This window comes from Helicoverpa zea, chromosome 13, assembly GCF_022581195.2.
Source record: "Helicoverpa zea isolate HzStark_Cry1AcR chromosome 13, ilHelZeax1.1, whole genome shotgun sequence".
In the NCBI taxonomy this organism is placed as follows: domain Eukaryota; kingdom Metazoa; phylum Arthropoda; class Insecta; order Lepidoptera; family Noctuidae; genus Helicoverpa; species Helicoverpa zea.
Genome location: NC_061464.1, coordinates 1144696 through 1169177, shown reverse-complemented (window position 1 = coordinate 1169177; position 24482 = coordinate 1144696). Strand labels below are relative to the sequence as shown.

General features: G+C 36.4%; 1 protein-coding gene across 6 annotated transcripts in view; it reads right to left on the bottom strand.

Annotated features, from left to right (window-relative positions):
- LOC124635517 (protein Fe65 homolog) overlaps nucleotides 1–24482 on the bottom strand; it is a 73616-nt gene that overhangs the window by 27010 nt on the left and 22124 nt on the right. For 4 of the 6 annotated variants that reach the window (XM_047171395.1, XM_047171398.1, XM_047171399.1 and 1 more), the window contains exon 3: nucleotides 746–884. In XM_047171395.1, coding sequence (XP_047027351.1) covers nucleotides 746–884 — 139 coding nt within the window. Of the gene's footprint in view, nucleotides 1–745; nucleotides 885–14127; nucleotides 14257–24482 lie in introns of all 6 variants that reach the window. The other 2 variants (XM_047171401.1, XM_047171402.1) reach the window with 1 other exon arrangement.

Here is a 24482-nt window from a genome sequence, read left to right as displayed (position 1 = left end):
CAATCAATCAAGAGTAGTAGAACGCCACTTTAGTTCTAGTTACTTATCACGCCTTACGTTGCTTGACCTACAAGAAGGCGCTTGACCTACCTTGCTTATGGCATCTCCGCTATATTTCCTTCCTCCGTGGCTACGTATGATTGTTTGCAGTTGTTTTCATAGAATTAATGGCTCCCGAGCTAAGTTTGATGGCTTCAAATCTGTATGCAATCCTGTTTCTATTTTGAGTACGTCTGGCGAAGTTTGTACGAGTTATGAAATCGGGTTTATTGTTGAATTGATGTTTTGGAATGTGATGAGACAGAAGTGGATAGTCTGAATTTAATAATACCCTAGCCCTACCTCTTCTCTAAATGAGAGTAGATAGTTATGTTTTTGGTTATGAATATCAGTCGCCCATCCGCAATCATCCGCATGATGTAGTTATACACATTAAATATGAATCAGTTTAGGGTTCAAATGAAGATAGATAGTTTATGTCGACATCGAAATACAGTTTTTCCATCTATTGCCGAATGCCGTTAGAGTATTAGTTTTTTTTAAATCGGTGAATTTGGCTACACCTTTATTTTATGGTGTTAAAATTTTTAGAGCAAGAAATATTTTGGAAACCGCACGGAAAGTGGAAATCACTTCTAAAACAAATTTTTGATCAGTTTTCTCCGTGTCCAGTTTTTCCATAGTTTAATGGTAACCACACAATTTCTGAAAGGCACATTTTCTCTAATACTCTGAACGGACTCACCTCCTATTATCCAGGTAGCTGTCGTACTCATCAGGCGTGTTCTTATCGTCATGCATGTAGAGGTCGCTGTAGATGGCTGACTCCAGCCGGGACGGGTCCAAGTGGTAGTTTGGGTTCTCATATGAGAGCAGACCATTCTCTGTGGACAATGAATGACGATATTAGAATACTCTAGAAGAAATAACAAAAAAAACCTACTTCAATACGACCTTGTCTCAAGTCTGACAAATAGTATGCTGAAAACCGCACAAAAATCGGTTCAGCCCAACGGCAGATAATCTCGCACAAACATACGTTCATACAGGTCAACTGGGTACCTACTTTTTTTGAAGGCGGTTAAAACATTTATTGACGGAAAATAAAAGATACAAATTATGATTTGGAAGGTGAAGTGGCAGCCATCGTGTCATAGCGACTTCCTCTTTGTTTCAGAAGGCACTTTTTGTTAGATCCGTGTAGTCTTCGGTATTTTTCCTTTCAAGGTTATTAATTTTAAAACTTTCCTTTGCCAGGACTCAATTCAACTGGAAAAATAACTTTTGTATAAAAAATCAACTAAAATTGCACTCGGTTTCTACAAATTAGAAGCATTTAAGATACAAATTACTCCAATCCCTTTCATATTGGACAAGACATTGTCTCCTAATCGAAAGATCCTATCAGGATAAAACGACACGTTGTCTGTCTAGCTTTTCTAGCTTTATTTTCTAGACTTTAGATAGCAAAGATGTCTGCACTAAGCTTAACTTAGATGTGTTAAAAACCGCATGACTTGCACTTTACGTTTTCTTATGTACAGGTATACAATTCCATATAGATACAATATACAATTACAGTATAGCTAATGATAATTTGTAAAGTTTTTTATTCACAGAAAAGCATGAAGGAGAAATTGATCTCTTTTTTTTGATGCATAGAAATTTGCTTTTATATCTAAAGTTATTTTTTGTCAAATTCCTTATTTGATAAGAACTAGTTTTAAAAGACTATTGCGCAGTTGTGAGCGATCAAATGTCTGTTTCCAAGAGGATAAGACTATATAAAGATAGTTTTTTTTAAATCACACTCAATTCTTTATTAACATTCCACTATATCCAAAAATACTTTCAGATAAACAATTTTGCTCTAGTTTTGTTCAGCACTTAGCTGGCCTCATCGTAACAGGAGCCGAAGCCGTAATAATAGCTGACTGTTAACCCCCTCCACCTCCCCCTTCACCCCCCTCCCCCCACTACATCAACTTGTGTCAGTCTAGTGCGATGTAATTGCTGTCATCATGTGACTATTATTTATGAATGTAGGTAGTTTATGGGGAGGAGAGGAAATCGATGTTGGTAATGTAAAGAACTATAATTGTTTTGGGGACGATTTTTGAATCCTTTGTTAAGTTCTATCTGGGGAATAAATATGCTGATTTGACACAAAAACTGACAAACGTATTCTTTAGGTAAAACTTTTTTGGCAATTGATGAAAAATCAACCCTGAATGTACTAAGATTATTTATTTCGATGATCAGATAAAAACCTTGTTTAACCTTTAAGTACCGACCCGTGGTCTGACAGACACTTTGCGAGTTCGAAATGTCTAGTAACACATGGTAGCGAAGTCGTAACCCCTCTGGCTTCTCTCTACCCCTCGGGCAGGCGTTTGGAAGCATTCCTGGTGAGTAGCTGCGTCGGCGCATGCGATTACGGTAAGTTATGATTTTTTTAAAATCGCGAGTGGTCTGTCAGACCACTCGTCTGTACTTGTGTAACTTTTTTTGGATCCGACTTTTTCTAAATTATATCGTTTTTCTAGTTTATTTTTAGTCAGTTCTAAAAATGGATATACCAGGAACGTCGGGTATGAAACGGGCAGCCGCAGATGCAAAAAAAACGGTGTCAACGCCGATATTTGAATAAACGTCTACCACGATAATTGAACCTGTGAATAAAAAGTGTTTTGGGTCCAAATATACCTGATAATGTTAGGAAAGAAAATGAAACAGAAGGTAATCAAACCAGGATACTCTGTCCTTCAAAAATGAAGTGCAAGACTACCCACAAATGTGACATTTGTATGAAACACGTGTGCCTACAATGCAGCAAACCTGTATGCAAAGAGTGTTTGTAAACTACGATAGTTTGGTGCCTGGAGATGTTGAAAAATATGTTTGATTATGTGTTAAACTTTTATTTTTATTGTTACTTATTTATTAATCTTTTAAAAAAGGGTAGTCAAAAAAAAATTATATTGTAAAGTTAACACATAATGATTATTCAAATAAAAGTTAGATTTTTCTCTCAAAAAAATTAGAACTGCTATGTAAAAGTCTATAATTAGTAATAAATGTAAAAAAATCTATGTTTTGTTTTACTTATGCAATAACTAATTGAATAAGCAATAGATAGTAACTTTTTTTAAGCAGAATACAAAGAAACAAAAAAAAATTGTAATTAAAGCGATGGTGGTCTGCCAGACCCCACGTCGGTACTTGTGTAACTAAAATAGGACGTCGGTACTTAAAGGTTAAAATAGTTTGATGGTAATTTTTATGATATGACCAAAATTTAAGATTCTAATTATGTGTTTTAAGTACATCATATGTCTATCACTTCAATGGTATGTATAATGTATTTGATACCGACTTTTATCAAGGCCTGTGGAAGATTAAGTAATTGATTAAAAATTCATTGTACCTATAGTCACTTTTAGCCAAACCAAAGGACAAATAAATCCGCTCTCTTACTTAAAAGACAAACCATTATCATACCCTTTAAACGTCAATTTATAGTCAAAACGAAAGCTTCTCAAAGCTATCTAAAAGAGGCATTTTAGGTACCTAAATTGATACCGAAAGCGACCTACAAAAGCCTTTGCGATCTAGATTCTAGCTTAGGTTAAAGTTCTGACCTATTTAGCCTAGTTGAATCTTGGAAACTATTAGTGAAACTAAACGTTTTATGTAACGAGAGTGTTAGAAGAATCTTCTAGAATGTTCGAGGGGTTATCTGAAAGTAAACTTTGGAAGTTTCAGTTAGATGTTATTTTAATTTTATATGGTCTTATAGCTTAAGATTTTCGGCGTAGAGAGATTTATAGAATAATTCCCGCGCTAGGCCCGAAGCGTACCTACATACGTCATCTGCTCAGCCTTTTCTGAACTAGGTTGGGGTCTGAAGTCTGAACGGATGCAGATGAGTATCAGTGTTTAAGGTGTAGCTACTGTCTATCTGACCTTTTCAGCCCCATTATGGTAAGCATTCCGTAAATACATACGGAAACATAATACTCGTAAATAAACAATAGCTGTTTAATTACATACGCTGGTTGTTAATATCAGTCATAAATGCAATTCTAGTGTAGTGGTGTGACTGTATAATATCTACCAAGCAACAATGCTGAAATTCATCTATCTCTCGTACAGCTAACTGGATTACTAAAGCTACATAACAGACTGCGGTTTAATCCCAAAAACAGAACATAATATAATAATAACTTTGACGTCACTAGTTGCAATCACACAAACCCCACTAAACTCGCAAACTGCAGACTAAACAGTCGGTCGACAGTTGACCCGAAGGTAAGCAAATTTTTTCTGTTAAGAAAGTGTTGATTCCAATCAAAGTTTTCGCTCAGTCTGAAACCGGCTAAATACCTGATCTTTGTAATATGCGTACTACCATTCATCTTCATACTGATTTATGAGTCTAAACAAACTATCGGCCGACTAAAAGTCTGCCGCACAAAACACACTATAAAATCCGTACTAACCCTATTAAAATCCGCATCTATCCCATTAACACGCACCGCTTGGCAAGTAACCCATTCCGGCTTATCCCCGCTACATCCCGTTATGGGGGATAGCTATCCCTGAACAAGTTCTAATAGTCATTGAGGATAATCCTTGTTGCATGTTACAGGACATTATGGTCTAATAGTTACATGGATATCGGGTCATTGTGTGTGGTCCAAGTTATAAGAAATGGATAGATAGAAATATGTAGTACAAGCAGAAAGTGAAAAAGTTTTTTTTTAGTTCATTTGAAGTTGTATTTGTTCAGTGAAATGTGGCAATTTGCTTTGCTTTGGTTTATCTAATGGTATTGTACCTCTATAAGAAAACTATTTAAAACTCTGCAAATTCTACTCTAATTACGTTTTTCGATTTTATCAATAAAAAAAATAGGAACCTTATTAGGAATCTTAGGGCATTTTGCTCTAGAAATTAACGACCGCCAGTTAGCGTACTTTTAAATAGTTAGCGTACTGTTGACTCTTTTTATTTTAGAAAGCATGTTCATAATACAAACTAAATAAGCACTGCTATTTTTTAATCAATATTGTTTTATAGTGTTTAATTGGCAAGACTAAACATATTACTCAATATTGCATATTGCAGTTATAGATACCTATTACATACTTAACTTATAACTGCCCACACTAAAATTATATAACCGTGAAAATCGATTACACGTAAGTAAATAAAGATTCGCGATGCGTGTTTTATATTAATACGTAATACAGGAAGAATATTGAGGAAAGTATTGAGTGAATATTTGATTGAGAACATTTCGGGGCGTTGACCCTTTTGCGCCGACATCGACTGAGTGAGTGGGGTGGGTTGGCGAAATTCTGTAATTTATTTGATTGTTTTTGTTTGTGTTTCATATTTTGTCGTTGGTGTGAGTTTGACACTCCATTTCATTTTCTGATTCATGGACGAGGAATCAAAGTGTTTGTTAGTTCGTTAGTTACGAAAAAAAAAAACATTTAAAACTGACCAAGTCCGAGATGGGCCTGCACGTAACGTGTTCTGAACCACCCAAAATATTTATTATGTCTTAGTATTCAGTATTGCTGATATGGCGGCAATACAAATGCATCATCTGTGAAGATTTCAACTGTCAAGCTAATCATGGTACATGAGATACAGTCTAGTGAGAGACGGACAGCGCAGCCTTTGTAATAGGATCCTGTTTTACCTTTTGCGTACGGAACTCTAAACACATTTTTGGCTCAAAACAGAAAAAAAAAGTTATTAATTGTGAATTAAAATTACACAAGCTTCTTTTACGTGACTTTACCTAACTAAGGTGAATTAAATAAATCAGAATACATGTGAAGTGTCTCCAATGAGTGCCACAATGACTTAAACTCGGAGGGAATTTCATGGTGATCTGAACACCCTCGGTTTGGGGTGGGCGGTAAACCGTGTAGGAAGTTCTTAGAACCTAATAAATTATTTTTAATTGTTTTATGGTGTTGTTTTTAGTAGTAACGTTCTTTATTTGTTTGTATGTTTTGACTAATTTTATATTGCCGAATAAAATATGCATCATTATTTTTATCACGCATAAAGATAAGGTCAATGAATGATTAATCAGTTTTACGAAAAATATTTTAAAACTGCAAAAAAAATCTCTATTTCTGAGTATCTTGGTCATTTTCATTACAAAAAGTCTTTTTCTCATAACTTACACCACAAAAATAAAGGCGCACACCCACTAACGTAACGGTCGCGCCCGCTTCCGGCGCACAATGGCGCTATTGCATAATTGATACATTTCGGTAATACCACAGAATAGATCCGTTGTTCCCTAGGAATGGGAATTTTGACTTCGCAATGGGAATGGGAAAAGGGGTGTGGCTGAGTACCTAAACGTTCTTGTGCAATGTTGTTGCTGAAAGTAGGTACCTATTGTCACATTTTGAAATGGCGTTTATTTTAGTGTGCATTACCTAAATGTCATGGACGTCCAACTGATGTCGTTGGTGATTCTTAAAAAAAATTTGAAATTGCCTTATCAACTCGGTTTTTTAGGGTTCCGTAGCCAAAATGGCAAAAACGGAACCCTTATAGTTTCGTCATGTCCGTCTGTCCGTCTGTCCGTCTGTCCGTCTGTCACAGCCGATTTACTCGGAAACTATAAGTACTACAGTGATGAAATTTGATGGGAATATGTGTTGTATGAACCGCTACAAAAATATGACACTATATAAATAGTAAAAAAAAGAATTGGGGGTGGGGCCCCCCATACATGTAACTGAGGGATGAAATTTTTTTTTCCGATGTACATACCCGTGTGGGGTATCAATGGAAAGGTCTTTTAAAATGATATAAAGTTTTCTAAAAAACATTTTTCTTAAAGTGAACGGTTTTTGAGATATCAGCTCTCAAAGTCGTAAAAAGTATGTCCCCCCCCCTCTATTTTTATAACTACGGGGTATAAAATTCTAAAAAAAATAGAGGTGATGCATGCTAATTAACTCTTTCAACGATTTTTGGTTTGATCAAAGTATCTCTTATAGTTTTTGAGATAGGTTGATTTAACTGTAATTTACGGAACCCTTCGTGCACGAGTCCGACTCGCACTTGGCCGGTTTTTTTTATATAGACAGATTGATAGTGAGATATGTATTTTATTTATTTCTTAGTGCATTTACCTTTGACATTATAAATAAGCATATTCTAAGTCACACCTGTGCGTATTTTGGTATAAATAAATAAGACAATTTACAAAAAATGGCGAGATAAAAAGCCTGAAAGACATGAATAAAAAATACGTATATTTTTATTTTTTTTATCACGAACAATACATATTGTATTCAATACATAACATAGGTAATATAATACCATAGTTATTACCAACATTTTTCATTACTACCAAACGAATGCATTTCATGAACAAACAAAGGTTCGTGCAGCCAGCCATTACGGTGAGCTATGGTGAAAGAATGTGACATTTAATGTCTCACCAGCCCTGAGCTTTGAACTTGTATGAATCATGGTGCATAACGGTGATTAGGAGATGGGGTCAGCAGGGCTGGCCTGTTTAAAGGTTAGTGGTTTGCAGTGTATTTGGTTTATTTGGACGAGAAATCGTAATATTGGAATGTCTTTGGAGCTCTGAACACTGGTAACTGGACCCTTACAGTATTTTTTGGTTTTTAATGAGGTCACCTTTCTCTTATATTTTGTTTAATTTGAATGGTTTTGATATCTGCTAGATTAAATTATACCTAACTGGTAGGTATACCCTAACTATGAAATGTATGAAAACATAGTAAGACTGATGGTAAAATGGAGCAAAAATTACTATCTACTCCCAAAAAATATGCCCGAATTTCGGCAGACTATATCATATACCAAAAAACGTAATATTCTCACAAACACGAAAACGCCCCATGATTGGTAAATATCAATCGTCTATACTATTGAAAGAGTAAATAATTCACATACTCGCCTGAAGACGGCGGCCCGTATTGATTTTCAGGCGACCTTGAGACAGCCAGAGTGTACGCTTTTAAAACTTCAAGAAAACCTAATTGTACTGACTGACAGGCTTTTATTATGAATAGTGTCACTGTGATGGGAAAATGTGTTGGGAATACCTCCGAGGTATACCTAATGGATTATGGGTTCGATTTTATTATTCAGATTAAGTAAAAAAAAAATTTTTTTTTCATATTTTTATTATTTTTCTTTAGGTATTGTAAATTATGTCTAGATACTTTAATTTTATATTTTAATAGTATGAAGACAACCTTCAGACAGCCAGAGTGTACGCTTTTAAAACTTCAAAAAAACCTAATTGTACTGACTGACAGGCTTTTATTATGAGGTGTCACTGCGTTGGGAAAATGTGTTCGGAATACTTTGTGGTAGTGGATGAATGCCTTTATTATTTTGGTTATATTTAAGAAAAAAATATTTTTGTTCTTAATGATTTTTTATGCATTTTTTTAATTTTAATTTTATTATGTTTAGCGAGATGATTTAATTTTATATTTTATCTATACAGGGTTAATTGTACTTATGAACACACGAGGTAATATGCAGTATGAAAAATATAAATTAGTTCTCTAGAGACTGATCGGATCGCTCAAGCTGTATTAAAAAAATAAAGCACTCAAAAGATTGAATCCAGTTTAATGAAATAATTGACTAAATAACATTTAATAAGAAAATTATTAGCAATGAAATAGAAAAACACAAATCAACTTCTAATCCGCTATTAATTCTATTAAATCGAATATTCCAGAGTTTCAATTTGAAATAACATAAAATTGTTCTTAATATAATTGGTTTTGGCCTATTCATCTCGTTCAATAGGATAATGATAGCACAATTACTGAAATTTTGTAATAAAGTACGAAATTGTGAATTAAAATAATTGCTGATCATTTAAATTGATTGAGTAGTGGAATAAATTGGGATTTTGTAGCAAGGACTTGAAAAAACCAGGAAATTACGAAAATTATATAAGCTGTATTTTACTAAGAAATAAAACCTATTTCAATATACCTAAAACCTTCTTCATGTCTGACAGATAACATGCCGAAAACCGCGTCAAAATTGGTTCAGCTATACGTGAGATAATCGCATACATACTTACGTACAAGTCAAACTGAAAACGTCCTTTTTTGAAGTCGGTTAAAAACAGTAGCTAAATATATTTATACATTTAGGTGAAAACATACGTCATGAAATCTTTTAATAAAATTACTTTCTACCTACCGATATTACCCGGAAAATTTATTATTTCCAGAAAAACCATATCTCACAAACAAAATTGACAAAGCACTTATGGCTCGAATCGATACTTACTGAGAACCTTAAACCATACTCTACGACACTCTACGTAATCGATCAGTACTCCAGCACCATCGAGAAATCGAGTAAAATCTATCAATATTCGATGAATCGGCCAAAGGCGAAAGAGCATGAAGTCATAAAGTACCTCTTAAAAACCAATCTGTTTCAACGAGCGGCCATTTTGGAGAATTACGCGGCAAAATTGACAGCTAACGTCATTTGACACTTACATTTGAATTTCGAAAGCGGATTGTTTGTCATCGGCGTAGTGTAATGAGGTAATAACACGATAATTTGTCTGTGGCCATCGAAGTAAATAAAGTTATGTAATTGGTTTACCAATAACAAAGACTATAAAACCACTTGACTGCGCATACAGTGCCCCGACGCTCGCCAAACATTAGAGATTTAGCTCTTATAAGGCTACAATCCTAGTAAAAAGCTTTAGTTGTGACCAAGTCTATGACCTGCGTACACGCTAAATTATTGTGGATTTTATTAAGTAAACAAATTTAAAGATGCCTAAATGAGCGGTGAAATGGTTCGAAAAACAATCCAGGACATCTAGTTACAAAAGGGATGGCATTACTTTTCATCGCTAAGTATCAATACCAAAATTTGGCTTTGATTTAATTATATTACGAAAATACCACAGGGGTCTATTTAAATTGGTGGTTGGTGAACCGCGCGTTCGCTCGTTGATGTCTTTTGGGAAAGTCCCTTTCTTTCATTAAGAAATTCTAATATGTCCATCTCTTTCTTGCCCTTTGTATTCCTCTCGAAGAAATTTGGGTTGTTACCTTTAACGATGAAGTGGATATCGATAATAGAACATTTACATTTATTAAAAAATATGTTTGATTTTGGCCAATGAGTAAATTAACTGTCGAATAAAACAGGTAATCGAAAAAAAAAATATTTTCATTTTAGATTTCCGAAGATTCCAGAAATAAAAGAGAGGTACTATCAATAGGGAAAATTGGTTTCCAACAAAATACAGCGTTGTTTGCTCAAGGCACTTCACCCCCGACTGTTTAGAATATTTAAAACAATTCCGATGTTTATTTTGTTAGCGATTCCAACAATGTATAATAAATTAATACATTTTAAGAATCAATAATTTTCTTGTACGGATTTCTTTTTTGTAATAGACTGATTTTTATTAAATATTCTTATACTTTTTTTATTGAGTATTTATTACTACGATGAAATACATTTTATCGATTGTTTTTTTAATTGAAAGAGAGCCATCCCTTTCTGAGCGTACTCGTGCAACTCGACCTTGAACTGACCAATAGTAGCCGCGGATTATGACGCGTCCCCCGGCCCGCAGCGGTGAGTCGTGTTCTTAGAAGAAATTGGCGAGTGCGCTCTCTAGTGGTTATTTACTTTATGACCAATAACCATGCTTAGTTAGTTTTATTTGTTGTTAACTTAACGATGGACTTGTTAATTCATAAAATTGATATCAAATGAACACACTTGGATTTTAATGCGCACTTAAAAACATTACATTATTTCTTTTAATTATTTATTAAATAAGTAATTATAATATTTAATTATTTTTGCAATATTATCAATCCTTGGCTCTAATATGTAGGTCAGTATCACCAAAATATGAATTCTACTTATCCAAGAAGGTTCAATGTATGACGTTTCATGTCTCATACATAAAATCCAATATAATGAGTAAGAGGAAACAGACAGACAGACAAAATTGCTTTTATATTGTATGAATAAGCCAATCTTCCATAATGAGTCTGATTGTGGCCTTAGAATCAGTTCAGTGAATCATTCCGTGAAATTATGAGATAAGGCCAAATGGAATACTTTTGGTTTCGAAACGATGGATTTCAATAACTTATCTATCTGATAATTTGCTTACTAGAGATAGGAATTTGTAATTTAACATTGCACCCCGTGATATCGCTCGCGTTTTTAATTTTCAAGGATTGTCGATATTTTCACGGGAAACACGGTTTTTTTCTAAAATATGGAGCGATAATGGCTGCAGATAATATCAGCTTCTTTGACGACCAAAGAAAATGGAACCAAAATTGGCTGAGCCGTTTTGGAGATTCTTCAAAGCAAACTGAAACTGATACAAACTTAAACTACCATTTTCTATCTGTACTTGGTTCAGCAAAAGTTCTGAAAGTTCTATGAAAGCACACGTGGAAAAAAACATTTTTTATTTTATTTATTTATTTTAGATTTGAAAAACAATATACTTGTTCAATTAAATAGATCTATATCCAGCGCTGGGATTAAGGTTCTAATCTAGCTGAAAGTGCGTAGAATTTATTTAACTTACCCAAGAGAATTCAATTTACTTTTTCATTAAGTTAAATCTATTTTAGTGTTGTTCGTTCGTTTATTTTTAATCAAGCAATTTATAAATCGGTTTTTGATGCCATATGATACGCATTATACTAGAAAAAAAGAAGTGTGTTGACATTCGGACAACTTTCCTACGCATTTTTATATAAAAAAAAACGATTATTGTAAAATGTCTAAGCATTATAATACTAAAAACACAAGAAGGTTGGAGTTATTGGTTGAAGAAAGTTTAGGTTGTAAAAGTATTTTTACATCTTACAAAAAGTTCCCATAAAATACAATATTTTTTTATCACTACAAACTAAAATAAACGTAATCGTAACTTCTCGACTCCACGCTAGTACTAAATCTACACACTATGTAAATAGGCCTGTGTATAGACAGTTAACACTGACATAACAAAATAAATATTAAACTATAGTTCGGCCATTCAGAGAATGCGTTCCTGACACGTCGCGATTGAACTGACGACGTAATAACATTCATTGATTATTGATATATATAATAATGTTGTTTTAATGCTCCTCAATTGTTAAAACGGTAAACAACCAGCAAAAATATTTTTATCGTAACTGCAACGCCATTGCAAAGTTACGTCGTCAGTTCAATCGCGACGTGTCAGGAACGCATTCTCTGAATGGCCGAACTATAACTTGTAATACTTAACACTTTCTAGATAGAAAAGATCAATATGGACGTCTTGAAAGCTAAAGTAACACTTTGGTCTTACATAGCAGCCCCGGATCTTAAATTTTTTTTAGGCGGGGCAAAAACTGAAAAATGCCGCCCCGCCTACCTACCTACTTATGTTTATTTTCACCAACGAAAGTCATTTTTTTGGTAGGTAAATGACTTAAAAAAATGTGTCCAAATAATTGTAGGCTCAAACTGTTGGCCAGGTTTAAGTTATAAAAGTCGAGACAGAATAATACAATTATTGTAAAAATTTGTGCGAGCGAAAGAAGCGCGCAAATTTTTTAATTTTGGGACAAAAAAGTTAATAAATTTTAAAAAGCGCTGTAAAGTAACAAGCAGTCGGAAGCGCAAACTTTTTTGTTTTTGAGGACTCCATAAAAAATATTTTTTGCTACATTTGACTTATAAAATGTAATATTAGCGTGGATTTGAGTCATGAAGTTATGATAGTAACATATGTATAATATTGCGCGAGCGAAGCGAGCGCGAAATTTTTGAACCTACGACACAATATTAAGTGACTAAGTACATTGTAAAGCCACGAACTTTTTTAAATTATTTGTTTGAAGACTCACAAATTAAACTGGGAATTATGTACAAATAAAACGAAACCGTAATAAGAGCGAGTGCCATTTGTGTTCGTAATTCGGTGCGTCAATAAAAATAATAAACAATCAGAAAAATAGTACATACTTTGTCATTTAGCCGCGAGCGTAGCGAGCGAGAATTTTTTCACTTATTTGGAGGATGTTAAAAGTGAAAAATAATCAAAATGATCGATCAATCAAACAAAGCGAAGGCGACTTTTTTGTCTGTATCATATGATACAATGTGGAAATTCCTTATCAAACAGGGGCGTCCCGCGGCGCCCCTGAGACCGAGGCGCCCGGGTTATTCGCACACCTTGCACCATAGCTTAAGACGGCCCTGAAGACTCACAAATGAAACTGGGAATTATGTACAAATAAAAAGAAACCGTGATTAGAGCGAGTGCCATTTGTGTTCGTTGATTCGGTGCGTCAATAAAAATGATAAACCATCAGAAAAACAATACATACGTTACGTACGGTACGTTTGGAGGATGTTAAAAGTGAAAAATATTCAAAATGATCAATTAAACAAAGCGAAGGCGACTTTTTTAGAAACTTTGCTTGTCAGTATCATGATACAATGAAACTTCCTTATCAAACGGGTGTAATTTTTTCGAAATTTCCTGGTGGTGGGGCGCCCCTGAGACATACACACACCCTGCACCATAGGTTAAGACGGCCCTGTAGGTAACAATTATGGTATTCTGTGATGTAGGATTTAAAATCAGGCAGCCGCCTGATTTTGCCGCCCCCTGAATTTGCCGCCCGGGGCATGGGCCCCGGCTTGCCCCCCCCTAGATCCGGGGCTGTTACATAGTATTTGCAAACTGACTATTTACTTAGTGTATGCCGTAGAGTACATTTATGTACCTACACACTCGTACGAGTATGTTCAAATTATCTAAGTTAGGTGAGAATTGAGAAAATATGGCCAATGAAAATTATGTTTGTGCAATTGAAAAGTCGGGGACAAAGCATTTTATTATCGTACTGCAGAATTTCATAGATATTGGCGTCTAGACACCTTAAAAAAACAGTTTTTTTCATTGGTATTGTCCCAATGCTGGGCAAAGACCTCTTGGTAGAACACAGAAGCCATTTTTTTAAATTAACTCTCCATAAAAATAGTGTTGCCTGTTTACCAAAAAAGTGCACAAAAAAAAGATATACTTACTTCCCCGTTTATGCAGTCCCATGGTTCCTAATTCACTTTTAACAGACAAACGGACACATCACTAACTTTCTTTCACTTTCGATCCATCACTATTCTCTACTCGTACTCAGTACGCCAGTGAGAGTTAGGCTGCACACATACAGGATAAAATGACGTAAATTTACGCGACAAGAGTAAATTACACGTAATTTACGTCATTTTACTCTTGTAGAATTTAAGTAAAAGTGCGAGGTTTGAATTTTGAGATGTTTGCACAAGTTTTTAATATGTAACAGCGTAGGATACCTAGGTAGAACAAATTAGGTTCGAACGTGAATGAGTCACTAAATATTTCTTTTAGAAGTAATAAAAGTTTGAGTCGGTTCTGACATTACACAATACGTAATTGATATATGTTCTGTTAAGAAAAAGTATTGAAATTACATAAAAAAGCCTTTCAAAGTTTACAGATATTTTAAAATGGAAAATTCGTAGGTATTAGTAACCTTTTCAAATAACCTACGTAGTCGAACGCCGACGCAACATAAGAAAAACATGTTAAAGTATCATAAAAGAACAGACGTTTAGTGACGTAATTACTTCGGAATATTGTTCGTTGTCATTTTCTTTGACGCAAAGTCATATCTGTAGATAATATTTCATCGACGTATTAGTTTGTTATTTTTAACTGGAAAATATCAATGTACTGAACTTAAGGGTGGTCTTTTATGTAGGTTTAACGTTCTAAAGATAGTAAGTAAAAATGTAATGCATTTTTGGTTATTTAAAGGCTTTTATCTACACTCATATAAAACATTATTTAGTTTACCGATTCGACCGAGACGCGGATAAAACCGAAGGAAAACAGCGAGTGTTATTTTTAAATACTTTCGGATTTTAAAGATCGGGATTCTCGAAAGCTTCATTTTATTTTTTTGTAGCCTATGTAATTATAAAAAAAAACATCGTATAATGCGATTGCTTACATCAATCGGAATTTCCCACGTTTTCACTTAACACCAAAAATTCACACAGCTTTAAAAAAAAACAATAGCAATAGGGTACTGTTTAAAAATATAATTTAAGGCACTTAATTCGCAGACATAAACATATTTACCTAGAAATTACCTAAAATATGAAAGAAGCTAACTTTATTACATAATTTTTTGACGCAAAATTACGTAGTGGTATTGTGTACTCTGCCTAACAATGAAAGTATGAGAATATTTTTTAATACATCGGTTTTTGAGACGTTTTCTTTTTTAGCACATTTCCTAATTGTTACGTCTTTGTTCTAGGAGTTATACAACTAGGTGTTCAAGTCAGCATTTTTTATTCAAATGTAAAGTTATAGAATTACCATAATTTACGGATATCCTTGATTAAGTAAGTATAGGTTGTGTGCTAGAAAACATGGTAAAATATTTAATTGAATGTGTAATACTTGTATTTAATTTGTATAGAACCGGTTCTTCAAACCGTACTAAGAGAATTGTGTTTCTGCCAGTTTCTGGTAAGTTTATTCCACCATTTTTCTTCCCAACAAAATCACAAGGGAAGTGGTGAAAAGCGGGCGTTTTTGGGGACTGTCTTTTGTAAACTTGACCTTCAAAAGTGCTGATTGCATCCTAATTTTACTAAATGTTTTATTGGGGTGTAGGGTCATAAATGTACTTTAAAACGAACTTGAGATACCTACTTCTGTTAAGAAGGGGCTTTCTACACCTCATAGAATTAACAGACATAACAGTACATTTAAGAACAATGAAATTAGTGCCTGAGAACTAATTACCAGCTCAGTCTAATTACCGACGAAAGTGTTTCATTCTACGCAGACTCAAGCAACCTTTACTTTTGACTAACGCATGATTTTTCTTAATTAAGTAAATGTGATTAATGCAAGTAATTCCCTTTTAATTAGCTGCTTTAACAGAATTAGTTTGGCAATTAGAAGTATGTGTTAACACCTATTAAAGCTAGGTATGTTCTAAAATGAAGTGGAATATTGGTATCTTTAACTTATAGGTACAAAGCCCTCTAGAGAACTTGAATAAAACTTTAGAATAAGTAAGTATATCGTAACTTAAATGCTTGATTAACTTCTTTGCATCATCTATATACTAACTTGTTTGTTTTTCCTCTACACACTCCGAAACTACTGAACCGACGAAAAAAACAAATTCACTATTGGGTAGCTACACTGCTCCTGAGTAACATAGGCTATTTTAGTTTTATCCGGGTACGGGAAGTCGGTCCCACAGGACGCGGGTGGGACCGCGGGAAGACTGCTAGTAGAAAATATGCTTATTTAGAGAAAACGTCAGAAATGATTAGAAAATCTATAATTATCAAAATCTCACGTACTTAGTTCTAATGATTAAGAAAACCACGAGGACATTAAACTTGGTTGGAAAGCAATGGACAGATGACACAGCGTTTGTGACCAATTACCTGCGCGTGAGTCTGTGAAATTGACAGTTTGATCTAGTGATCATTGCATCGTGTGAGATTTCGAAATGTATGTGTACTTTTGTATACATTGCAGTGTATTTGTGGTGTCTTGATTCTTTTGGACGGCAGTGTAACTAAGTATAGATTATTTCATCATGGTGCGTGTTATGCATTTTTGCTTAGTTTAATAAATTAAAAATTAAGAAGATAGTGGTAAAACCTACATACATTATAAACCAAAAAAAAATGCAAATCGGTCTAGGCTTCTTGGAGTAATTGATGAACATATAGTACATAAAAAAAACTAAGATCCTGACGAGTTCAGAACCTCCGCCTTTTTGGGAAGTCGGTTAAAAATGGTTCGTTTATCGTTATAGTTAAATAGTGCAACTCACCGTAACTAGTCTGTGATGTTAATATTACTTGTTTGTTTTAACCTAACTATTCAAACTGAATATTACTGAAAGTTAAACTTTAATTAAATACAATGGAATATCAAAGTTATTGTATTTACGTTGTTAATAAACTATATAACTTTGTATTGACTTTAATGGTAATTTAATGACAAAAGTTTACGTTGTAGACTCATCAAATATACTTGTATTTAATTAATCGGAGTTCTATTTGTTTATCGATACAATATTTATGAAGGTGAAAAGTTTATTCGTTGGTTTGAACGCGCTAATCTCAGGAACTACTTTCCCGATTGGAAAAGTTATTTGAGTGTTTGAGAGCCAATACCTACTGTTAATTTAATGTTATTTACATAGATAATATATTTACATATTAAGTCTACATATTTACAATAAAAAAGAGCCAATTGAGTGAGGACAGATAGCTACTTTTTAACGCTCCTTTTTAAAGCTACTTATGAACGTCAAAAATTATAAATAGGTTTAATTCTAGTTGACAAATGTAGCCTAAGCTCAGATCTTCATGGCATTGACTTTCTATAAAGTATATTTACAGATCCATCAAAAAAAAGCAGACCGATGGAAAATCCTAAAATAAAATTTAGGTTTTGAGTTCTAAATTGCTTTACCCTTCACATTAGACAAACGGTTTAAACCTGACCGAATACTAATATTGCCTAAAGGTGAGTATAGACTACAACATTTTCTGTGTAACGTAACGTTCTAGCGAATGGTACAATACAGGCAAAAGCTCAGTCTCCAAAGCATTTCCATGTAATGTAACGTTTGTGCGAATGCTCTTCGTTATATTACGGGTAAATGTTCACAGTCTATGCGTCTTTCGTCCCTCTCCTTCCGCGTCACCCCGCAACCGCGCATCGCCCGCACTTGGCTCGACGAAATGTTACACCAATACGCCCGACGAAATGTGACACCAATATGCTCGCTGGTTTGTAAGAAACAGGCGAGCGTGCTCGACGTTTTGTTCGTAAAAGGATGATACACTAGAACATCTCATAGAGCGGCTCGTTGTTCTGTTACAAGTAAATGTTATAGTCTATACTCACCTTAAAAGATCTATAAATGAAAAAACCCGATGTCTCAGTAGATAGATAGGTAATACCAAGTCGCCTTGGTTTGCCCGCAACCTTTGGCCTTTAAATGGTTTCAAATAGTACGTCCTTTGTTATTTTTGTATTATGCTCATTTGATTGGACTCATGAGGTTATTTGACTGACATGCAATTAAGGGACATAATTGTAAATATTAAAATTATCTGAATAAAATTTGTAATGCAGGGTGATGAGACATTTTATGACTTTTTCATTATACAAATTAGGTTTCAATTTCAGTTCGTTATATCTAGGTATATTGTAGGTATAGGTAATTATGTCAATATTACAAATCAATGTTTTGTTGGAACATGCTTTCACTTTTGATAAGTCTAATAATAATTTCTAGGCATGTTCGTTGTTTTTTGCTATTTTTTTAGGTACCTAATAGTTTATACCTATTGTTTAATTTAACTATACTGTAAATGCGAATATATAATATAAATATTTCCCGAAGCGCTATAATATTATGCACTAGCCAAACACCGACTTATAATGTACCCAAGTTATCTTATCTTTAGATCGCATTTCCACATTACGGTGAAATGTCTTAAATCCCACACCTATTACGACGCTACATTTTGTCAGGTAAACTGTCAAAACATGTAAAAAGGTCAATTCTGTTGATATTTTGACAATATACTACAATGTTTTGATGCACGGGTCAGTGGCCATACGGTTTGTTTATTTTTAAACGCACAAACAGGCTTAATTTTTTTTTATATAATAAGGTTAGGTGTAGGTAGCGTAAAATGTATTAGCACAGAAATTAGGCGTCATTTTGTATGCAATTAAAATAAAATAAGATGCAAGTACAAATATATAAAATAGCGGTATTACCATTGCACAAGACTTTAACCAATGAAAAGAGAAAATTCTTACTCCTACTTTTATGTAGATTCATATTTAGGCTGTGTTAAGACCGGGACCTCTTTCGGGACCTCTTCAGTGCGTGCCTGACGTGTGAGAGGTTCCCGAAACCATGGAAGGACGGCCAATTGTGCCTTCTTCGGAAGGAAGGGCGGCCGGTGGACTCTCCATCAGCATACCGACCCATCGTTTTACTGGATGAGGTCGGCAAAATGTTCGAGAGGATCCTCGCCGCCCGAATCAACAGACATCTGAGCACAATCGGCCCGGATCTAGCGGACGCTCAGTTCGGTTTTCGAGCTGAGCGTTCGACAGTTGACGCCCTGTCCCGACTAAAAGATCAGGTGAGGGAGGCGATGGATGCGGGAGACGGACTGTTGGCTGTGTCATTCGACATAGCCAACGCCTTCAACTCCATTCCCCACTCCACCATACTGGAGGCCCTCCGCTTCCACGGGGTGCCTCCGTATTTGCGGGGACTTTTGGCGGACTACCTGAGGGACCGCACAGTCCTCCTTGTGGACAAGACGGGCCAGCTCCGACGTTACGGCGTCGAGTCCGGTGTCCCACAGGGTTCTGTTCTAGGGCCGCTCCTGTGGAACATTGGATTCGACTGGCTTTTGCGGGGCAACCTCCCCCGTGGCACGTCTGTCATTTGCTATGCAGACGACACCCTTCTGATTGCCCGGGGGAGAAATTTTGGAGAGGCCGCCAGCTTGGCCTCGGCGGGCGGTTCACTAGTGGTGGACAGAATCTCCCGCCTAGGGCTGACGGTGGCGCTGCAAAAGACCGAAGCCGTGTTTTTCCATGGGCCTCGGCAGCACCAACCGCCTGACGCTCATATACATGTGGAGGGTGTCCGCATTGGTGGTACAGCCCCAGATGAAATATCTGGGCATAGTCCTCGATAGCAAGTGGCGCTTCAGCGCACACTTCTGTGGCTTGTCGACGCGCTTGATGAGGACCGCGGGCGCCCTCTCATGGCTCCTCCCAAACATCGGGAGGCCCGGCGACCATTGCCGGCGTCTATACGCCGGCATACTCAAGAGTATGGCCCTGTATGGGGCCCCAATCTGGGCAGACTCACTGTGCGGTCGGAGGAACGCCGCTGCCATCCGAAGGCCACAAAGGGCCATTGCACAGCGGGTGGCGAGGGCATACCGCACAGTGAGCTTCGCGGCGGCGTGCGTTCTGGCGGGAGCCCCTCCTTGGGAGCTCGAGGCTTGGGTGCTCGCCAGAGTGTACGACTGGACGGCGGCGCAAAGGGCGCTAGACCGGCACCCGGACCCGATCGAACGGGAAGAAGTGCGTGAGGAGGCGAGGGAAGCAATCACTCGACACTGGGCCGAGGACCTTGCCTCGTCAACGTTCGGTCGCCGGACGCTGGATGCCATCGGGCCTGTCCTGGATGGATGGCTCGATCGGCGGCATGGCTGCCTCTCGATGCATCTGGTGCAGGTGCTGTCCGGGCATGGCTGCTTTGGAGCGTACCTGCACCGGATTGGGAGGGAGGAGACCCCAAAGTGCCACCATTGTGAAGCCGAGGTGGATACAGCAGAGCACACACTACAGGTGTGCCCATCGTGGACTGAACCCCGCCGCACCCTGGTGGCAGTGGTCGGGGATGACCTCTCGCTCCCCAGTGTGATTGGTGCCATGCTGGGAAGTGAGGAGGCATGGGACCCGGTAGCCTCCTTCTGTGAGGACGTCATGTCACAGAAGGAGGCGGCAGAGCGCTTGCGGGAGAACGACCCTCTTGCAGCGCCGCTCCGCAGACGAAGAAGGGGTGGAAGACGGCGAACACAACGTCCGTCCCCATCCGCCCCGGGGGGTGATCAGCGGGCGACAGGCACGGGGGTGGCACCGCCTGCATTACAAGGATCGCCCCTTGTGCTCCGGCCATCATAGGGACCCCTCCCCACTGGGGGGAGGCATGAGGGGCCTGCCGTGAGGCGGGCAATCGCCGGTGGGGGACTGGATGCACTAGATTCCCAGACCCCCTCCACTCAGGCGAGGTCGGAGTGCCGCTGGGCCTTTTTAGTGGGTATACCGGGAACGTCGTTACCGGGGAGTCCCACATACCCCTCTCCCGTCCCCCGACGGGAAGGGCATGCGTAATAGCATTTTTTACCCAGCGACAACAAAAAAAAAAAAAAAAAAAAAAGGCTGTGTTAAGACAGAAAAATATTTCTGTTATATATTTTTGTATTTTTTTATATATATTTTTTCCATGATTTTACACTAACCTCAAAATCATAGCTATTATTACGTTACCTTACATTCAACGTGAATATAATCGGTTTAAAAGGAAATAGAATATTATTTCAGGCTTTACTAACAAGCAAGGGAAAACTCAGCGTCCTTGTGAAGAAACCGTACAGATTCTTTTGTTGAAACAATTTATTAATGTACTCTGTTATTAGAAAAAACTTTGCAAAAATGCCATTCAAATGTAAATTTTTTTCTTGTAAGAAATATACAAAATGTTTCTATTTGTCGGTAGGTATCCCTACTAATATTATAAATGCGAAAGTAACTCTGTCTGTCTGTCTGTTAGGCTTTCACGTCTAAACCACTGAACTGATTTTATAAAATTTGGTACAGAGATAGAGTTGACCTTGAGAAAGAACATAGGATAGTTTTTATCCTGGACTTTTGAAGAATTCTCTTGGAAACGCGATATAACCGAACTCTACGCGGGCAAGCCGCTGGCGGAAGCTAGTAATAAAATAATAATGAATTTAATCAATGAAGATATCAAGTTAAGGTTTTCCCATCAATTTGAACAAAATTCAATTTAACTTCGGACAACGTTCAATCACTTCCTTAATAAAATATCGACAGGTTAATAACTTAATTAATAAAGTTACTAAAGATTGGTTTGACAATGAAAATATGAAGATAGGTGTGAGTCACAATATGAGTCATTTTGGAGCTTCTTTCGGCTTTTTTGTTTTGATATCTATTTTAATACTGCACGGAAGAAAACCTCTTTATATCATGTGTGGTTTGAAACCTGTTTCAAAAATCATGTTAGTAGTAGGGAAAGAAGAGGACCCAAAACCAGTATACTAGTTCAACATATTGCCGTGCTCTCGCTGTGGCGACATATTGGGCTGACAAAGTGTATTCACTATATGACATGTCATCGACACGAAAGAAGAAGTTAAACATCACACACAGAAAATTCACGTGAATATAGAATAATGCGGTACGGTCTACAATCTCTTTATCTTTATTTAAAACTTTTCGATATTTATAAGTAAGCAATATTAACATATTGTGCAATAAATTAGATGGTTAGTGTGAATATTCTACATAGCGCAATTATATTGACTGTCTAGAGCGCCTACTAATGAATAATTTTCAAGCAAAATGAATCTAGACAGTTGATAGACATACTTATTCTATAGCTTTTTAGTACTGAATTTTGATACAGAAGTTCACCTTGACCTACAGTGAATGATTTTGCATATCACTAATAAATTAAACAGTTGCAAGTTTTAGAGATGCCATGATGTTGATAAAAATCTTCGACCTTTGATGTCAAAATTTCATTTTAATTTTTTAGAAAAAATGTTAAAGAAGATTTATGTATTTCTTTTAAAAGTGAAGTATCTATTAGTATTCTGAGAGTTTGTTCTTTGCACACGCTAACCTCAGGAACTCATCCTCATCCTCCGAGCCTTTTTCCCAAACTATGTTGGGGTCGGCTTCCAGTCTAACCGGATGTAGCTGAGTACTAGTGCTTTACAAGGAGCGACTGCCCTGCCTGACCTCCTCAACCCAGTTACCCGGGCAACCCAATACCCCTTGACTTACTGGCTTCTGACTACCCGTAACGACTGCCAAGGATGTTCTATGACAGCCGGGACCTACAGTTTAACGTGCCATCCGAAACACAGTCATTGGTGTCTAAGATATACTTAGAAAGTACATACAAACTTAGAAAAGTTGCATTGGTACTTGCCTGACCTGGAATCGAACCCGCGCCCTCATACTCGAGAGGTTGGTTCTTTGCCCACTAGGCCACCACGACTTTTTTTGACGCTAACCTCAGGAACTATTGAACTGATTTGAAAAATACTCGTATGTAAGATAGATAGCCTTATTCATCGAAATTGGTATATTATGTAGGTGCGCGGAGTAGCAGTTCTGTTCATTATACATATCACTTAAATTAAATTACTGCTGTTGTACTAAATATGTATAAAATTGTCTGCTCTTTTAGAGCCTTACTACCAGAACTTTTAAACGTCTGTTGAACACTTGTCTAAAAAATCTGATTATGACGTTAATACAAGGTCCGTTTTCAGTCACTTTTTTTAGACAAGTGTTCAACAGATGTTTAAGTTTTTGTAGTAAGGCTGGTAATGTTTAAAACAGTTTGAAGAACTTGTTGAAAGCTTCAAACACCCATTTCACTTTTAGATCTATTTTAACGGCTAAAGCTAGCTAGTTATTAGTCTATATTTCTAGATTCTATAGATATAGTAGTTACGGATGTTTCGTGCTAACGACGACGATAAACGACTTTTTATGATAGACTATAAAAAGTCTGGCTATATTTATCTCTCGTCGGTTTTACCACGAATTTATTTATTGATACGGTGAAAAATACACGTTTTCCTAGTGCCTACTACTGTGAATGGATTTTTAATTTGGCTATGTTTTAGCGAAATTTCTTCATTTCATAGATTCAATTTCTACTTTATAATTAACTAATTCGTATGTATCTAATCTATGTTATAAAATTTCTTTCGAGTAATAGACCTAATATTTATTATTAATTTATTCGAAAGTAGTGAAATGACGGCAAAACAACTGATATTAATAGCGATACTAGGTATTGCTGCTAGGTATTAATTATGCACCAAAATCAGCCAAGCAGTTTAGGAGCAAGAAAATGACAAAAACCGGCCAAGTGCGAATCGGAATCGCACACGAAAGGTTCCGTACCATTATTTAGAAAATGAGCAAAAAAATAACGTTTGTTGTATGGTAGCCCCCCAAAATATTTATTTTATTCTAGTTTTCGGTATTTGTTATAGCGGCAACAGAAATACACCATCTGTCAAAATTTCAACTCTCTAACTATCACGGTTCATGAGATACAGCCTGGTGACAGACGGACAGACTGACGGACGGACGTACTTACAGAGGAGCGAAAACAATAGGGTCCCGTTTTAGTCTTTGGGTACGGAACCCTAAAAACGGTATGAAGATTAGTTGCTGTTTGCGATTTCTTCTAACTAAACGACGATTTGTTTCGATATAGACGAGCAATAAAAATATCATAAATGTAAATCCATCAAAACTTAAAATCACAAATTCTTAAACGATTGAGTTATAAACTTTCACACTTATCATTTAAATTGTATAATTTAAATAATAATTTTATATTTTTTTAGGTAAGAGAGGCTAAATGTTACGTTTATGAATTAACATGGATTTACATAAATTATATTCAAGATGGAATGTTGCTACAGATTAAATTAATAAAAAGATGCAACTTTCTGATTTAAATGAC